The sequence below is a fragment of the Podarcis gaigeae genome (assembly GCF_964106915.1).
Source record: "Podarcis gaigeae genome assembly, chromosome: 8".
NCBI classification, from domain to species: domain Eukaryota; kingdom Metazoa; phylum Chordata; class Lepidosauria; order Squamata; family Lacertidae; genus Podarcis; species Podarcis gaigeae.
The window spans coordinates 11,880,126-11,894,624 of NC_139684.1; the positions used below are offsets into that span (position 1 = coordinate 11,880,126).

Sequence of the window (14,499 nt, forward strand, 5' to 3'; positions counted from 1 at the left end):
TGACTGTATATATAAAACTAATAAAAATTATGATTAAAAAAACAAACAGAACACAAGAAGTTGCAGACATCTGACGAAACTAAGTTTGGGGAGGTCCGACGAGGATAGAGAAAAGTCCTTCCTCCTGCAGTGCAGAGTTAAACTACGGAACTTGCCTACACAGGAAGCAGGGAGGACCGCCAGCTTGCATGACTCTAAAAGAGCATGGGGCAAATTCATGGAGGAAAAGGTTACCAATGGCTATGAACCATGACTATCCACGGTTGGAGGAAGCAAGGCTTCTGACTCTTGGCTGCTTGAAACTGCAGTATAGAATCAAAGGATTCTATACTGCAGTATAGAATCAAAGGATAATAGAATCGGGGAGTTGGAAGGGGTCCTGAGGGTCATCTAGTCCAACCCCCTGCAATGCAGGAATCTCAGCTAAAGTATCCCTGCTTGTAGGTTTCTCGCAGGCTTCTGGTTGGACATTATGACAGCAGGATGCTGGGCCAGATGTGCTACTGGCCTGACCCAGCAGGCTCTTCTATCTATACACAGCAACCCTTTGCCACTGGCAATGTGGCATGTGCAATGTGTGTGTGTGTGTGTGTGTGTGTGTGTATTAAGGCAGGGGCCAGCTGGCGGACTTCGTACTCACCCAGGGACACACACTTCTGCCCACGGAGATTGGGGTTTCCTGTGTAACCTGGAGCACACCTGAGAAGGGAGCAAGAGAGAGAGAGACAGGTGAGAGTCACACCTCTGGGAAAGAGACCAGTCAGTGGCCCTAACAGCCCTAACAGCGATGACAGAAGAGTAATTGAGAGTTAGATGTTGGGAAAACTCCCTGGGAAGACTGCAAAGTTTCCGGAGCGTTCCCCAGTGGCCCTCTCTGGCTGTAAATCTTCCTTCACTCCAGACTAGCCGGTAATAAGCGACCTCTCTCTCCTGAAAAGAGCACACCAGTCTTCTGGTATATCATAGCAGAAGAAAGACTCAATCGTAGTTCTAAAACTGTGAGATGTGAAACACAAGAGCAGTCAAGTACAACATTCCTAGAGTGTACATGTTTACACATGGGGAGGAATGTTTGTCCAGCCAGCAGGTAAACTTCCTGTTTCCTTCTGGGCTGGGACAGACTTCCTCTTCATGTGACTAGAGGTGAGTGTGGCCTGACCTGTGCAGGTAATGACAAAAGCACAGGGCAGGGCAGCCATCTCTCTCTTTTTGACTACATGCACTGAAGAAGCAACATCTGCTTAGCCAAAGATGCCCTCTTGGCTTCCAGCCAAGAGAGGACAAAGGGACTGTCTTCTTATGAGATACTTTCCAGGGAAATGTTACTTTTCTAAGCTAAGTCTGCCTTCTGGGATCCTATTGTGAACAGAATGATATGTGAGTAAACTCTTTTTATACTTTTGTAGAAGAAGGTGTCATGTCTTATCTTTTATGAGGGAATAAGGAGGGAAAACAGTTATTATATAGGCTTTAGCGAGCCTGAGGAAACGCATCCGCTGCAAGTTTAAAAAGGGGAACGTTACTCTGCTAAATTGTGAACTTGTTAACACAAGTTGGAAAGGCTATTATCAGACAATATATCCTCTCCTGCATCCCTGAACATTCCCACAAAAACTACTTTATTTACAGTCTTATATACAGACTCCATCAGTACGTCTGTGCTCTCTGAACACCAGTACAGAACCTCGACACACACAGAAGCGAAACCAACTTCTAATAGTACTCAGAAGGAAGAGATAATACAGACTTTCTTTCTCACACTCTCTCAGACACTCACATGATGTATACAAATCATAATACCACTCACTGTAGCAGCTCGGAGAGATAAAAATCCTAACATTAGGGCAGATCCACAACCCAAAGGGCTACTGAGCTACATCCCTGCCCGTCCGCCGGCCAGTTGGATACTCACTGCTCACAGTATTGGCCGGTGTAGCCCGGCTCACAGGCTGTGCAGCGGTAGCCTCCGCCCCCCAGGCTCTCACACGTCCTTGAGAACCTGAAAAAATTAATAAAGTAAGGAAAAAGAGTCAGGAGGTTTAAAGGATATCAGAAGAGTCCATCTAACCCGGCCAAGCAGATGCCCCTCAGCAGGGAAGCCCCTGTTATAAGAATTTTAAGGTCCCAAATATAGAATATTCATAAATGCACACATATCTAAATATATGAACCACGTGTCTCAAATAGTACGAGAGGGCAATCCTGAAGCCATTTTGACTCTCCCAATGACCTCAACTATTCCTCTGCAGTAACAGAGGCAAATGGGGAAAGCCTGCCCACTGTCTTTTTGCTTGTAAATCCTGTCTTAAGGGCGTATTTGTGTATGAATAGGGCAAACCTCTGACCTGGATTCAGGAACTAAAATATTAACAATCACAAAAGAATGGCCAGGTTGCCCAGGTAAAGCAATCAGTGACCACTGTCAGGTATCCAGGCAAACAGGATTTCTGCTGAAGACTGCCTCCTTCTGTGATGTATGTTATGTTTTCTGGGGGGTGATCTCTGGCTATAGGGTAGGCAATTTCAAAAGTTTTTGAAATTGCTTTTGATGCCAAAATAAACTTTATCTGTTCAGAGCGCCACACTCCCGTGGCTGGATCATTCACTGGCAGAATCCGTGAGTGGGCGGTCCTTAAACCTTCCCCAGCAGACGCCCAGTCTGCGCCTCCCCTCTCTGCATGAAACCTTACTGCGCAAGGAGGGTGTAGGTAACGGTGGACCTCTCCCCTCCCCGCTTTGCCCAGGCAAGGTGTCCTGGCATCGCCTCCTCCGAGCCCTGAAGCTCCTCTCCACTGGAGGTGTGGTTACTCTCCTCCGCTGAGGAGGAGTTGCTTCCCACGATCTTTGGGGGCTCTCTGTAATCCATCCGGCTTCTCCCCTCTCCCCCCTGAGCTGATGGCAGTTCCCTGACAGTCTATATAAGCACCCTGGGTCCCTCCTACCTCCTGCATGTGGTGAGTGGGGAGCCTGTTGCAACAGTTGAATAAAGATCAGACTTACTAGCTGCTTAGCTTCTCAACATTCTCTTGTGGGCCTCTGTTATTTTCTCCTACTGATAGGGAACCAACTTAAGGGCTCTGGAATAGCCCATAAGGGAAAGGGAGCAGGTTTTCTTATAACACCCCCCACCAGGAGCCAAGCAGTAATGTTCTCCCCATTTGAGATTTCCAGGGACTGGAATTTGAAGGTAGACTGTCCTTGGATAGGGAGAGACCATCTACCTAGGTGCCCCCGTGAGAAGAGAAAATAAGAGAAAAGCCCTGTTGTATCAGACCCATCTTAGTCCAGCATCCTGTTCTCACGGGGGCCAACCAGCTGCCTCAATGGGAAGCCCAAAAAACAGAGCATAGTCATTGTGGCTACTAACCTTTGATAGCCTTTTGGGGGTATATAATTTTTTTTTTTCCAGTTTTCTGTTTTACAATTCAAAGTACTCATTTTTACATCCTTGAAATATCCGTGACTTCCTTTCTTCTCTTTCCATGCTTCATTTTACATATCATAAATCCCTGCATATTTTACAGAAACTGCACCATTCTGAATGCCATTATTGCATCCATTACAACTTATTTACACTGTTGAATTTATCTTAATGCTGTTAGCGTTTTCAGCTGTACACAGTTATTTCCCATATATTCAATAAACACTTTCCAATCTCCTCTAAACGTATGTTTTTCTCGTTCTCTTATTCTATATGTCAGGTCCGCAAGCTGCGCATATTCCGTCAGCTTAAGTTGCCATTCTTCTTTGGCTGGGACCTCGCTCATTTTCCATTTTGGGGCTAACAAAACCCGGACCACAGTAGTGGCATACATACCGTAATTTTCGCTCCAAAACACGCACTTGTTTGCTCCTAGAAAGTAAGGGGAAATGCCTGTGCGTGTTACGGAGCGAATGCACTCGACCGGAGCCATGGCTGCCGTCAGTCAAGCAAAGCGGGAGCCGGTTGCAGGGCTCTGCCCGGCTCTAGCTTTGCTTGGTTTACAGCCAGGAGGAGGGGGAGGAGCCGAGGAGAAGGGAGGGAAGGAGAGCCATGGCAGCAAAGCGGGCAGCAGCCGCTTACACGCAAGGAGGGACAGACGGGAGCCATAGCGAGTCGGAAAAAGCTTCGCGTAGCCAGCAACAGCTGCTGCAGCCTCAGCTAGCAAAGGTCCGTGCGCTCTCTAAACGGAGCAATGAGGCTGCAGAGGGACGGCAGGGCACAGGAGGGCTCTGAGCCACGAGCGCAGTGAAAACCAGTAAAAAAGATTTTTAAAAGGCTGCTGGGGACAGGAGGGCACGGGATGAGGGAGAGGGAGAGCTGATCCGCTGAGCAGGACTTGGGCCATTAGCTGTGTAAAGCAGCAAAGAGGGAGAGAAGGAGCAAAGCGGGAGAGGAAAGGAGCTGCTTACACGGCTGTAAGTGGCTGCTGTCCGGTTGGCTCCTTTAAAGCAATAGTGCTCTTTCCCTCCCCCCTCCCCGCTCAGCTCGCTGAAAAGCTCCTTTTCCACACACCCCACGCGTGCTCCTTCTCCCCTTAAACCCCTCTTCTGCATTATTAGCCGCATCCTTCTCCACCCACCCCACGCGTGCTCCTTGTCCCTTGAATGCTTTTCCTTCCCTCCCCACTTAAAACATGGTTACAAAGCACGGATCCACATGGATCCTCAGGAGTTTTGCACTGGGTCACCCCAAGCTCACCATCAGATCACATAGCATATCATGGCTACAGCCTGCACCAAAAAACACACACACACACACACACACACACACACACACTGTTTTATGGGGCTGCAATGGCGCAAAAATGTGGTTACAAAGCATGGATCCACATGGATCCTCAGGATTTTTGCATTGGGCTACCCCAAACTCACCGTCAGATCACGTCTGTGGCCACAGCACGAACCACAAAAATCATACATCCACTGTTTCGTTTAGAATATTTTTTTCTTGTTTTCCTCCTCTAAAAACTACGTGCGTGTAACAGTCAGATGCGTGTTATAGAGCGAAAAATACGGTAAATAACCCTTTTTTGACAGCTGGGAATGTCAGTCTGAATTATCTCCAACAGAAAGGACTCTGGGTTTTTGGGGGGAAAGTCCTTTTAAACATTTTTTTTCAATTCATTTTGGACCCCTTCCCAATACTCTGTTGTAACCCTTGATAGCTTTATCCACCCGGAGTGGCTAGCTAAAGCAGATTCGCTCCCCCTGCCCACAAATCCATATCCACTGCCAGCCCGTCCTGAAACCCAGTCTAACCCCCATCTACTCAGTCTCTCTTTCTCTCTCTCTCAATGAGCCAAAATCGTACTGGTTTTCCGGATCCGTCAGCGGACAGGCGCAGGGCTGGCAGTCCTCTGGGGTGCCAGCAGTAGCGTCTCCGTAGAATCCGGGTGCACACTTCTCACAGAACTCCCCGGCAGCGTGATGAAGGCAGTTCTGGGAAGGGCAAATCATTTAATGTGTCAACAAGACTAGAAGTTATTAAAATTACTTGAAGAAACATGGTTCCAACAATAACACTTGGCTGTGTTTAGACGGATTTTGCAGACGGAGGTATCCCAAGATGGAGACAAATAATTAAATACAGATCAAAGATAGAAATGGCTGAATTGAAACCGCAAAAGTCAACAAACCAACAAATTAAAAAAGGGATTCAACCCAGTACAAGGGACTTTGGGAGCAGAACACCCCCGATACTGGTTTGAATTAACTAAATACTGCTTTTTGTTTGATACGTAGTTTTAATTTTGTTATTTTTTTGGTTTTATCGTCATGCATTTTTATTTTTATTTTCCCCCCTCTTCTTTCTCTTGTTTTATTTCTTTTATATAATACATACTTATTCTAGATGCTTGACAATTTGATTATGCATACTGCAATAACTATCTTAAGTCTAGAAATATCCAATGTAAGATTAGTTTGTGGTTTTTTTGTATGTAATGTTTGTTTAATAAAAGTTAAAAAGGAGAAGATATTAATATTGCAGTGGTTGTATAAGGGATTATTATTTTGACTGGAATGTAACTGAAATCAATAAGATTTTGAAACGCAGAAATAAAGTAAATCATCAAGCCATCAATTCTAGCCACCTAAATTATATGAATGATTTGGTACTTGAATGATTTGGTACTTGAATGATTGGTATTAGTACAGTGGTATCTCGGGTTACAGACGCTTCATGTTACAGACACTTCAGGTTACAGACTCCGCTAACCCAGAAATAGTACCTCGGGTTAAGAACTTTGCTTTCCCACATCCCATTTGGCAGCAGTAGTGGCATACATAAATAACCTTTTTTGACACCTGCGAATTTCAGTCTGAATTATCCCCAACAGAAAGGATTCTGTTGTTGTTTCTTGAAAAGCACATTTAAACATTTTTCTCCAATTCATTATGGATCATTTCCCAATACACCTTTACACACATGTTTATGTGGCTATGGAAATTGCTCACCGAACAGGCGCCGGTCTCAGGGTGGCAGGAATCTGAATGCCCGTTGCATTCGCACAGCGCGCAGTGCCCCAGGTAGAGCCCACCGCCTGTCCGGGTGTAGCCAGCTGCACAATCCTGCAAAAGGGACAAGGTGGCATCAGCAAACAGTGCCCCATGAGCCCACGTGCCCAGCCTGGCCCAGCGAAGAGGCTCACCTGGCAAGAAAGACCCTGGTAGCCTGGTGGGCAGCGGCATTCCTCCACCTCCAGAGCCCGGGGCAGGCTGGTGTAGGTGGGCACCGCGGTCTCCATGCTGACACCGGTGATGCCAGCCGACAGCATCTCGGTGGAGTGAGTGGCGCGGATGAGGATCTCGTCCAGGTCAGCCAGGACCATCATGAGGTGCTCCCGGGTGGCTGGCTGGCCATCTGGGCGCTTCCAGTATTGCTGGGGAGAGAAAGGGGGGGAAGGTTGATACCGTGAGTCAAATGCAACATTCCTTATTTCCCTAGAGTGGGCATAAGCAGGGGGGTATCCAGTCAGAGTAACTTGCTGTTCCACTCGTCTGGAGCTTCCTCCCCCTGCATGTGACCTAGGAGTTGATGATGATGATGGTGATAATAATAATAATAATAATAATAATAATAATAATAATAATTTATTCCCTGCCCATCTGGCTGGGTTTCCCCAGACACTCTGGGCAGCTTCCAACAAAATATGAAAATACAATTATTCATCAAATATTAAAAGCTTCCCTAAAGAGGGATGCCTTCAGATGTCTTCTAAAAGTCGTCTTTCAAGAGAGAGTTGTTTATTATCTTGACATCAGATAGGAGGGTGTTCCACAGGGTGGGCGCCACTAGCGAGAAGGCCCTCTGTCTGGTTCCCTGTCACTTTGCTTCCTGTACTGAGGGAACCGGCCCTTGGCGCTGTCTGACTCCATAAAAGAGCTGAGTCATGCAGTCATTTTCTCAGTCGTTTTGTCTTTCTGTTGTCTTGCTGTTCTTTTCCTGGCATGCTGCTCTCCTGCAGCCATTTTGTTATATTAATGTAAATTTTGCTGTTTGCTGGCTCTCAGCCAGCAGCACAGGAATTCAGTCTCCATATGAGACAAACTCACAGTTTCTTTATGTAACTACCAAGTGAAGCCTGCCTTACAGGGATCAAATCGTGAACTGAAATGTGAGTAAACTTGTTACTTTACTCAGAAAGACTCTCATGTCTTTATTCTTTCAAGAGGGATCAAAAGGGGACACCAGGAATAGACTTAACTAAGAGATTCATATGAATCTGCAAACTAGCTTCCAGCTATATTGAGGGGAATCTGCTCTGCTGCATCACTTATTAGCATGAGTAAAGGAAGAATAATACTTATTCAATATATCTTTTCCTATTATCCTTAACATTTCCACAGGTACCAGCAGAAAGCAGAGAAGCAGTTAAAGCTGACCAAAAGTCCAGAGGTAAAATTATTATCCATTTACGGTGGGGTGGAAGGTTCACAGGCTATGAAGGACTTGCTCACAAATTTATTGACAGCTGCATGCATTATGATAGCTAGGAAGTGGAAGGGGCAAGCAGAATATAAAATGGAAAGATGGTATAAAGAGGTGTGTGGGATATAGCTATTAATGATAAATTGACATCTGCCATTAAGATAAGATGGGGAATACGCAGGAGAAATGACTTTGAGGAGATATGGAAGATATGTTTGTAGAATTTGTTCTGTTAAAACGCAAAGGGATCAAACCATTGCAAGAGGTGTTGAAATTTTGGGAGGATGTATAGTTACAATGGAAAGGTCTCAGTGGTGGGGTGAACATTTTTATTCTTATTTATTTATGATCATTACTACACACACACACACACACACACACAGCCATATATATATATAAGGGGCAATAATGGAAGTGGCTTCACTGCAACTCTCCCCTCCTGAGGTCTCCTGCAACTGGTATTCAGAAGTATTGCAGCCTCTGACCATGAAGCTCATTTTGCCAGCTGGCGGGCATAGCAGAGGGACAGGACAAGTGGCAATGGACAACGGAAACAAGCTGCAGGGTCCGTAAACTTAGATGCATTGCTCCTCCTCCTCCAGTTGCTTTATTTAAGCCAGAGTGGCCCACGTTCTCCACCAAAGCAGCGTCAGTGCTGCCTGCATCCCCACCTCTCTCCCCTTCCCAAGTATATGGGGCGGCTTCATTGCCACCAAGAGAAACATTGAGCTCAGGTGCAGACGGCACAGGGAGGCCTCACCTCCTGGAAGATGACCTCAAAGCTCTTGCGTTCCCGAGGCCGCAGCTCCGACAGGTAGGCCACCAAGGTGATGTCGTTACCCTGGGGGGGGGGGGGAGGGAGACACCAAAAGAGAATGTAAGAACATAAGAAGAGTTGACTGGATCAGGGCAGTATCCTGGTCACTGTGATGCCCCTGTCAAGAGCTCGTCATGTGAAAGACAACAATCCCATGACTGCAATCATGGAACAGGAATGCAAACAGCCCCTAAGGGAAGCCCTCGAGGAGGATTCAAGCATGGGAGCAACCCTCCTGTAGTTTCCAGCAACTGGGATTCAGAAGAGTCGCTACCTCTTCCCATGAAATCAGAGAATGGCCCTTGTGGCTAGTAGCCACAATGGCTAGTAACCTTATTCAAAAGGTAAAGGTAAAGGTAAAGAACCCCTGGATGGTTAAATCCAGTCAAAGGCGACTATGGGGTTGCAGCACTCATCCTGTTTTCAGGCCGAGGGATCCGGTGTTTGTCCACAGGCAGCTTTCTGGGTCATGTGGCCAGCAGGACTAAACTGCTTCTGGTGCAACCGGACACCGTGACGGAAACCAGAGCGCACGGAAACACTATTTACCTTCCCGCCACAGCGGTACCTATTTATCTCCTTGCACTGGTGTGCTTTTGAACTGCTAGGTTGGCAGGAGCTGGGACAGAGCAACAGGAGCTCCCTCCGTCATGGGGTTCGAACCACCAAGAAAAGGTTCAGTGGTTTAGACCACAGTGCTACCAGCGTCCCTTTTCTTATTCACATGATATTTCTGCTAGTGGCCGCTAAATCCCCCCCACCCCAAAAAAACCCCTTTATCTAGTAGCCTCCAAATCAGAGGCATAAATAAACATTTACGGGAGTGGTATATGTGGGAGCCAGGGCTTCCTCCAATCCCAGAAATGAGGGCCTCTGCTTCTATACAGGTCCTGATGCCCAGTGAGTTCCAGGGGGTGTCCTTGCCCCCACCTCTCTAGCTAAACCTGTACAAACCCAGCCCTCTCCTGAGCAAGCAGGGACACTTCCTTACAGTGATCTGCACATCGGCGTCTGGCAGTGGGGTGCCTCGTCCTCCGGCATTGTAGGAAAGGGTGTAGCGAAGGCGTCCCCCGTAGGATCCAACCTGCAAATGTGGGGTGAGAGGGGTCAGGTCATCCCATCTTGATGCAGGTCAGGGGCCGCACCCCCGGACAAGTGTCATGCACCCATCGTAAGGCCCACGTTTTGAAATTTTCGACTTCGTAAAAAGTGAATTTCCCTCCCCCGTTGCATTTCCCCCAAAATAGTTGAGCACATGGTTCTTCTCTTCCCCCTGCTGCCTATTTCATCCCCACAACAACCTTGAAAGGTAGGACTTGGAAATTTTTAATTATATTTAAATCAAGTATATAGGAAGATGGCTGAACTGAAACACAAACGAGTAAGACTTCTCTAACCAGACCCAGTTTATACAAAACTAGATACAATATCATCACATTTCATAAAGTCAAATAATAATTAAAAAAACAGACTTTAGGGAGTCTTTCAAAGAAATTGCACCCTGTGCATGGTGGCGAACGGCTTCTGGGGCTAGCATGGCACCCCCAAAAGCAACGTGCACCCCCTTTATGCTGCCGTTCACTTGCGCACTCCCTCCCCACATTTTAAGTTCTTCTAAAACACATAAGTCATCAGGAGGGTGTCTGCCATAAGCAGTAGGGCACCTTCTTCTGCCCTTCGGTGGTGGGTGGGGCTAAAGTGGGAGGGGCTAAAGTCATAAGTGGGTGGGGCCATCGATGTGACTGACTGGTGCTGCAGGCTACATTCCAACTATGCAGAAATCAAGTAAATACACATTTGGATGTGTGCTTTCTCTCCATCTTGGCAAGCGAGAGGCGTCACAATTCAAGGGCACATCCTGGCCAGGCAAAAGCACTGGGGTGGTGGGGCAGAGTCTCAAGGGCTGGAAAAAGAACCTTAGAGGGCCGGGTTAGGCTCCCAAGGCTGGAAGTAACCTGCAACCCTGCTCCAAAGATTTGCAGCTTCTTGGTGCAGAAAACAAAGAGGGTTCTGTGCATGTGCTAGGACTTCAGAGGAGCCCTGAAGCTGCTGGATCAGGCCCCCTAGTCCAGCACCTTGTTTTCCCAGTGGTCAACCAGAGGCCCATTATGGCAAGCCTGCAAGTGGGACCTGATGAAAACAGCAGCCTTCTCCTTACTTGTGATTCCCCACAGCTAGTTTATTCAGAGGCATTGCCGCTTCTGCAAGTGTGTCTATGCGACAGATAAAAAAAACCCCACAAAGAGCGTTCTCTTTGTGATCCCCCAAGGCACGACCTTCCCTTTATTTTTATTTCCCCCCAAATTTTTTATTCATTTTATAACACAACTAAACAACACAAACAGGAAAACAAACGAAACAAACAATTTTTTGTCTTATCCTTATTTTTTCTAAACATTGTTAGGTTAGCTTCCCCAAGTCCCCCTATCTGATTTTCATTTTACCTAATCTTTAGCAGTTTACATATATCATAATTTTTAAACATTTTTTTAATCACACTTACTTCTACCATAAAAATCTCCACATTTTATCCCTTACAAGTAATACACTATCTTCTACTTCTAACCCTACAGCCTATATCCACTTCCAAAGCTATTCTAAGATTTAAATATTAACATATCTTGCTTTACGACCTTCCCTCTAAAGTTGGCACAGGGGGTACAAAACTGCAGTGTCACCATCCATTTCACAGAATCGTGGTGTTGGAAGGGACCCCAAGGATTGTCTAGTCCCGTGGTTCCCAACGTGGGGCACATGCCCCACAGGGGGGCAATTTGATTTTTAAGGGGGGCAATTTGAGAATGAGCTGTTAACAGTTCATGGCCTTTTAGGCTTCCTCCACATGAATAGGAGTTCACTTTTTGAATAATAAGAATTATATGTCACTAATAAGAATTATATATCACTAATAATAATTATAAGAATAATTATAAGAATAATAACAATTGCAGTGGTGCCCCGCAAGACGAACGCCTCGCAAGACGGAAAACCCGCTAGACGAAAGGGTTTTCCATTTTGGAGGCGCTTCGCAAAACGAATTTCCCTATGGGCTTGCTTCGCAAGACGAAAATGTCTTGCGAGTTCCTGCGGGATTTTTCCCCCCTTTTCCCCCTTTTCCTAAGCCCTAAGCCGCTTATCAGCTGATCCGCTAAAAGCCGCTAAACCGCTAACAGCGCTAATCCGCTAAGCTGTCAATGGGCTTGCTTCGCAAGACGAAAAAACCGCTATACGAAGAGCCTCACAGAACGGATTAATTTCGTCTTGCGAGGCACCACTGTATATGTCACCTGGTTATATTAGGTGGGGCATGGCCAAAAAAAAGGTTGGGAACTGTCAGGGAACTGCCATCGGAGCCAGAGGGAGAGAGGGGGCTCGAAAGGGATTCCAGAGAGCGTCCCGGGATTGGGAGAGGCAGCCCATCTTCTGGGGAAGAGAATCAGCGTAGCACCAGTGGAGAAGGGGGGCAGATGGGGGAATCAGCAAGGCAGTCCCATGACTCCTCTCCGGGGACCAGCGGGGAGAGTAAGGGTCCTCCGCTGCCCACACCCTCCTTGCGCAGAAGGCTTCCGCGCAGGGAGAGTAGGCGGAGACTAAGCGTCAAAGAGCTTCTTTGCTGGAAGAAGTTCAAGAAACGCCCACTGACGGATTCTGCCAGCGATTGAGACAGCCACAGGCGAGTGGCTGTCCGGACAGAAAAGGTTCACTCAGGCAACCCAGCCAGGTGTGGCGCCGGTTTACGCACGAGCAACCCCCAGAACCATTACAGGAACCAATGGTCTAGTCCAGCCCCCTGCAACGCAGGAATATGCAGCCGTCCCTCCCATACAGAGATCGAACCTGCAACCTTGGCATTATTGGCACCACTTAAAGTTTTAAATGTGTATATGCTTATCGCATTTATAAAGTTTAAATTTATTGTTGTACATTGTTTTAAATGTTTGTTTTCCTTCTGGGATTGTACCCCCAAGTGCATTTTATAAGCTGGTCTCCGACCGTAATAAATTATCTATCTATCTATCCATCTATCTATCGGCACCGTGCTCTCTGTCCTCCTTCAGAAGAACACGAGGAACAGCCTGCTGGATGAGGCCAATGGCATCCTGTTCGCACAGGGGCCAACCTGATGTCCCCATGGAAAACCAGCAACCCAGACTGGAGCTCAAGAGCAATTCTCCCCCTTCTGTGGTTTCCAGCAACTGGTATTCTGAACCATTGCTGCCTCTGGCTGTGAGGGCAGAGCCCTTGTGGCTAGAAGCCCCTTCCCTCCTTGATTTTGTCTCATCCTCTTCCAAAGCCAGCAAAGACCGTGGTCATGTGCCTATGTGCTGTGCGAAGGACTTTCTTTTGTTTTGATGCCACCGCCATGCAAACAGACACAAGCACAGAGCCCCCGGAATGGCTCTCATCCCTGCCCCTCACCTCCCCCCTACAGTCTATGCAGTTAAGATTACCTTGTCCCCCAGGAAGGGGTCCGGCAGCTTCCAGTAGAAAGCGATTTCGGGAAGGAGAGAGAAGCCCTTGTAGAGTAACCAATACTGAGACAGAAGAGGAAGATTCAGAGGAAAGTGAGGGGACCAGCTGACAGACGAGGCAAATCTCAAAGCGCACAGCTCCACAACATGTGCCACAGCCAGGCAGGCACCATAGCTCAGAGAAAGACAGAGAGACAGAACCACCACCCATTGTCCAGAACGTGCCCCAGACTCCAAGCCCATGGGGTGGGTGGGGTGCCACAACCACCCACTGACTCTATTACTCAGCCACCCACTCTCCCAAAGAGCTGTCGCAACAATGTTCTCCATCTGCCTGGTTCTTTCTGGCTGTTTTGGACCACAACTCCCATCAGCCCCGAGTTGCAAACACAGTGTCAGGCTTCTGGAACTTAGCTTCCTCCCCGCCCTTTGGCAGCAGATAAGCAGAACAAAACGAAAGGCGTCTCTTACCAGTTAGAAATTTTAATGATCACAGAGAGAGAACAAAGAATTCCTAGGAACAGTGGTGCTCCCAATTAAAAGTTTCACCCACTTCCTCCCTGGTCACCCACTTCACTTCCACAACTTGTAACCTGGTCTTGCAACCGCTGTGCTTTCTGTGCTGCCACCTTATCTGCTCTCCTTGACCTTGGGCTGAGCGGCTGCACGCTTTCCAGCGACATTGAGTCTGTTAACTCTCTCTCTCCCAGTTCTTCCTCTCCTAGCTGTTCCCCACCCAGTACTTCCCAGCTTCTGCCTTCTGAGCTATGTCCCTCTGCAAACCGCTGTTCCAAATCTATGCTACTTCCATGTTCCTGGGAAGATTCAGGATCCTGATCAGGGCAGGGGGAGGCTTCCACCATTCTCAGTGCAGCCCTCCTCAGCACGGTCCCCAGCACCCAGGTGGCTGGAGACAGGTGGGCTGCAACAAGGGCAAGATCTGAGGGGACGACGGGGGGAGGGATCGCTAACAAGCCAGCTTAGGACGAGATGGAAGGGCTCCCCTGTCCCACAAACCCATATGCCATCACAGAGCCAATTGAGGCCGCTAGGTTTCCAAGCAGCTGAATTGCAAGACAGGGTCACCATTTGGTAGCCCTGGAGGCAGAGGCCAGTTGAACTCATAAGGTGTCCTGGGGAACTAACCTCAAGGTTAGATGTGTTATACGTAGGGCTGCCTCTGAGGACAGTTCGGAAACTTCAGCTAGTGCAGAATTCAGCAGCCAGGTTGCTCACCAAAGCAAGATGGTTTGAGCATATTACACCGATCCTGGTCGGAGTGCGCTGGCTACCAATTA

At 47.6% G+C, this 14,499-nt stretch overlaps 1 protein-coding gene across 19 annotated transcripts in view; it reads right to left on the reverse strand.

Annotated features, from left to right (window-relative positions):
- Nucleotides 1-14,499, reverse strand: part of HSPG2 (heparan sulfate proteoglycan 2) — a 218,492-nt gene that overhangs the window by 73,335 nt on the left and 130,658 nt on the right. For 14 of the 19 annotated variants that reach the window (XM_083750019.1, XM_083750017.1, XM_083750031.1 and 11 more), the window contains 8 exons: nucleotides 13,181-13,264; nucleotides 9,721-9,813; nucleotides 8,673-8,753; nucleotides 6,633-6,863; nucleotides 6,439-6,552; nucleotides 5,294-5,421; nucleotides 1,913-1,999; nucleotides 641-699 (listed from right to left, as the gene is read on the reverse strand). In XM_083750019.1, coding sequence (XP_083606145.1) covers nucleotides 641-699; nucleotides 1,913-1,999; nucleotides 5,294-5,421; nucleotides 6,439-6,552; nucleotides 6,633-6,863; nucleotides 8,673-8,753; nucleotides 9,721-9,813; nucleotides 13,181-13,264 — 877 coding nt within the window. The remainder of the gene's footprint in view (nucleotides 1-640; nucleotides 700-1,912; nucleotides 2,000-5,293; nucleotides 5,422-6,438; nucleotides 6,553-6,632; nucleotides 6,864-8,672; nucleotides 8,754-9,720; nucleotides 9,814-13,180; nucleotides 13,265-14,499) is intronic. The other 5 variants (XM_083750024.1, XM_083750026.1, XM_083750023.1 and 2 more) reach the window with 1 other exon arrangement.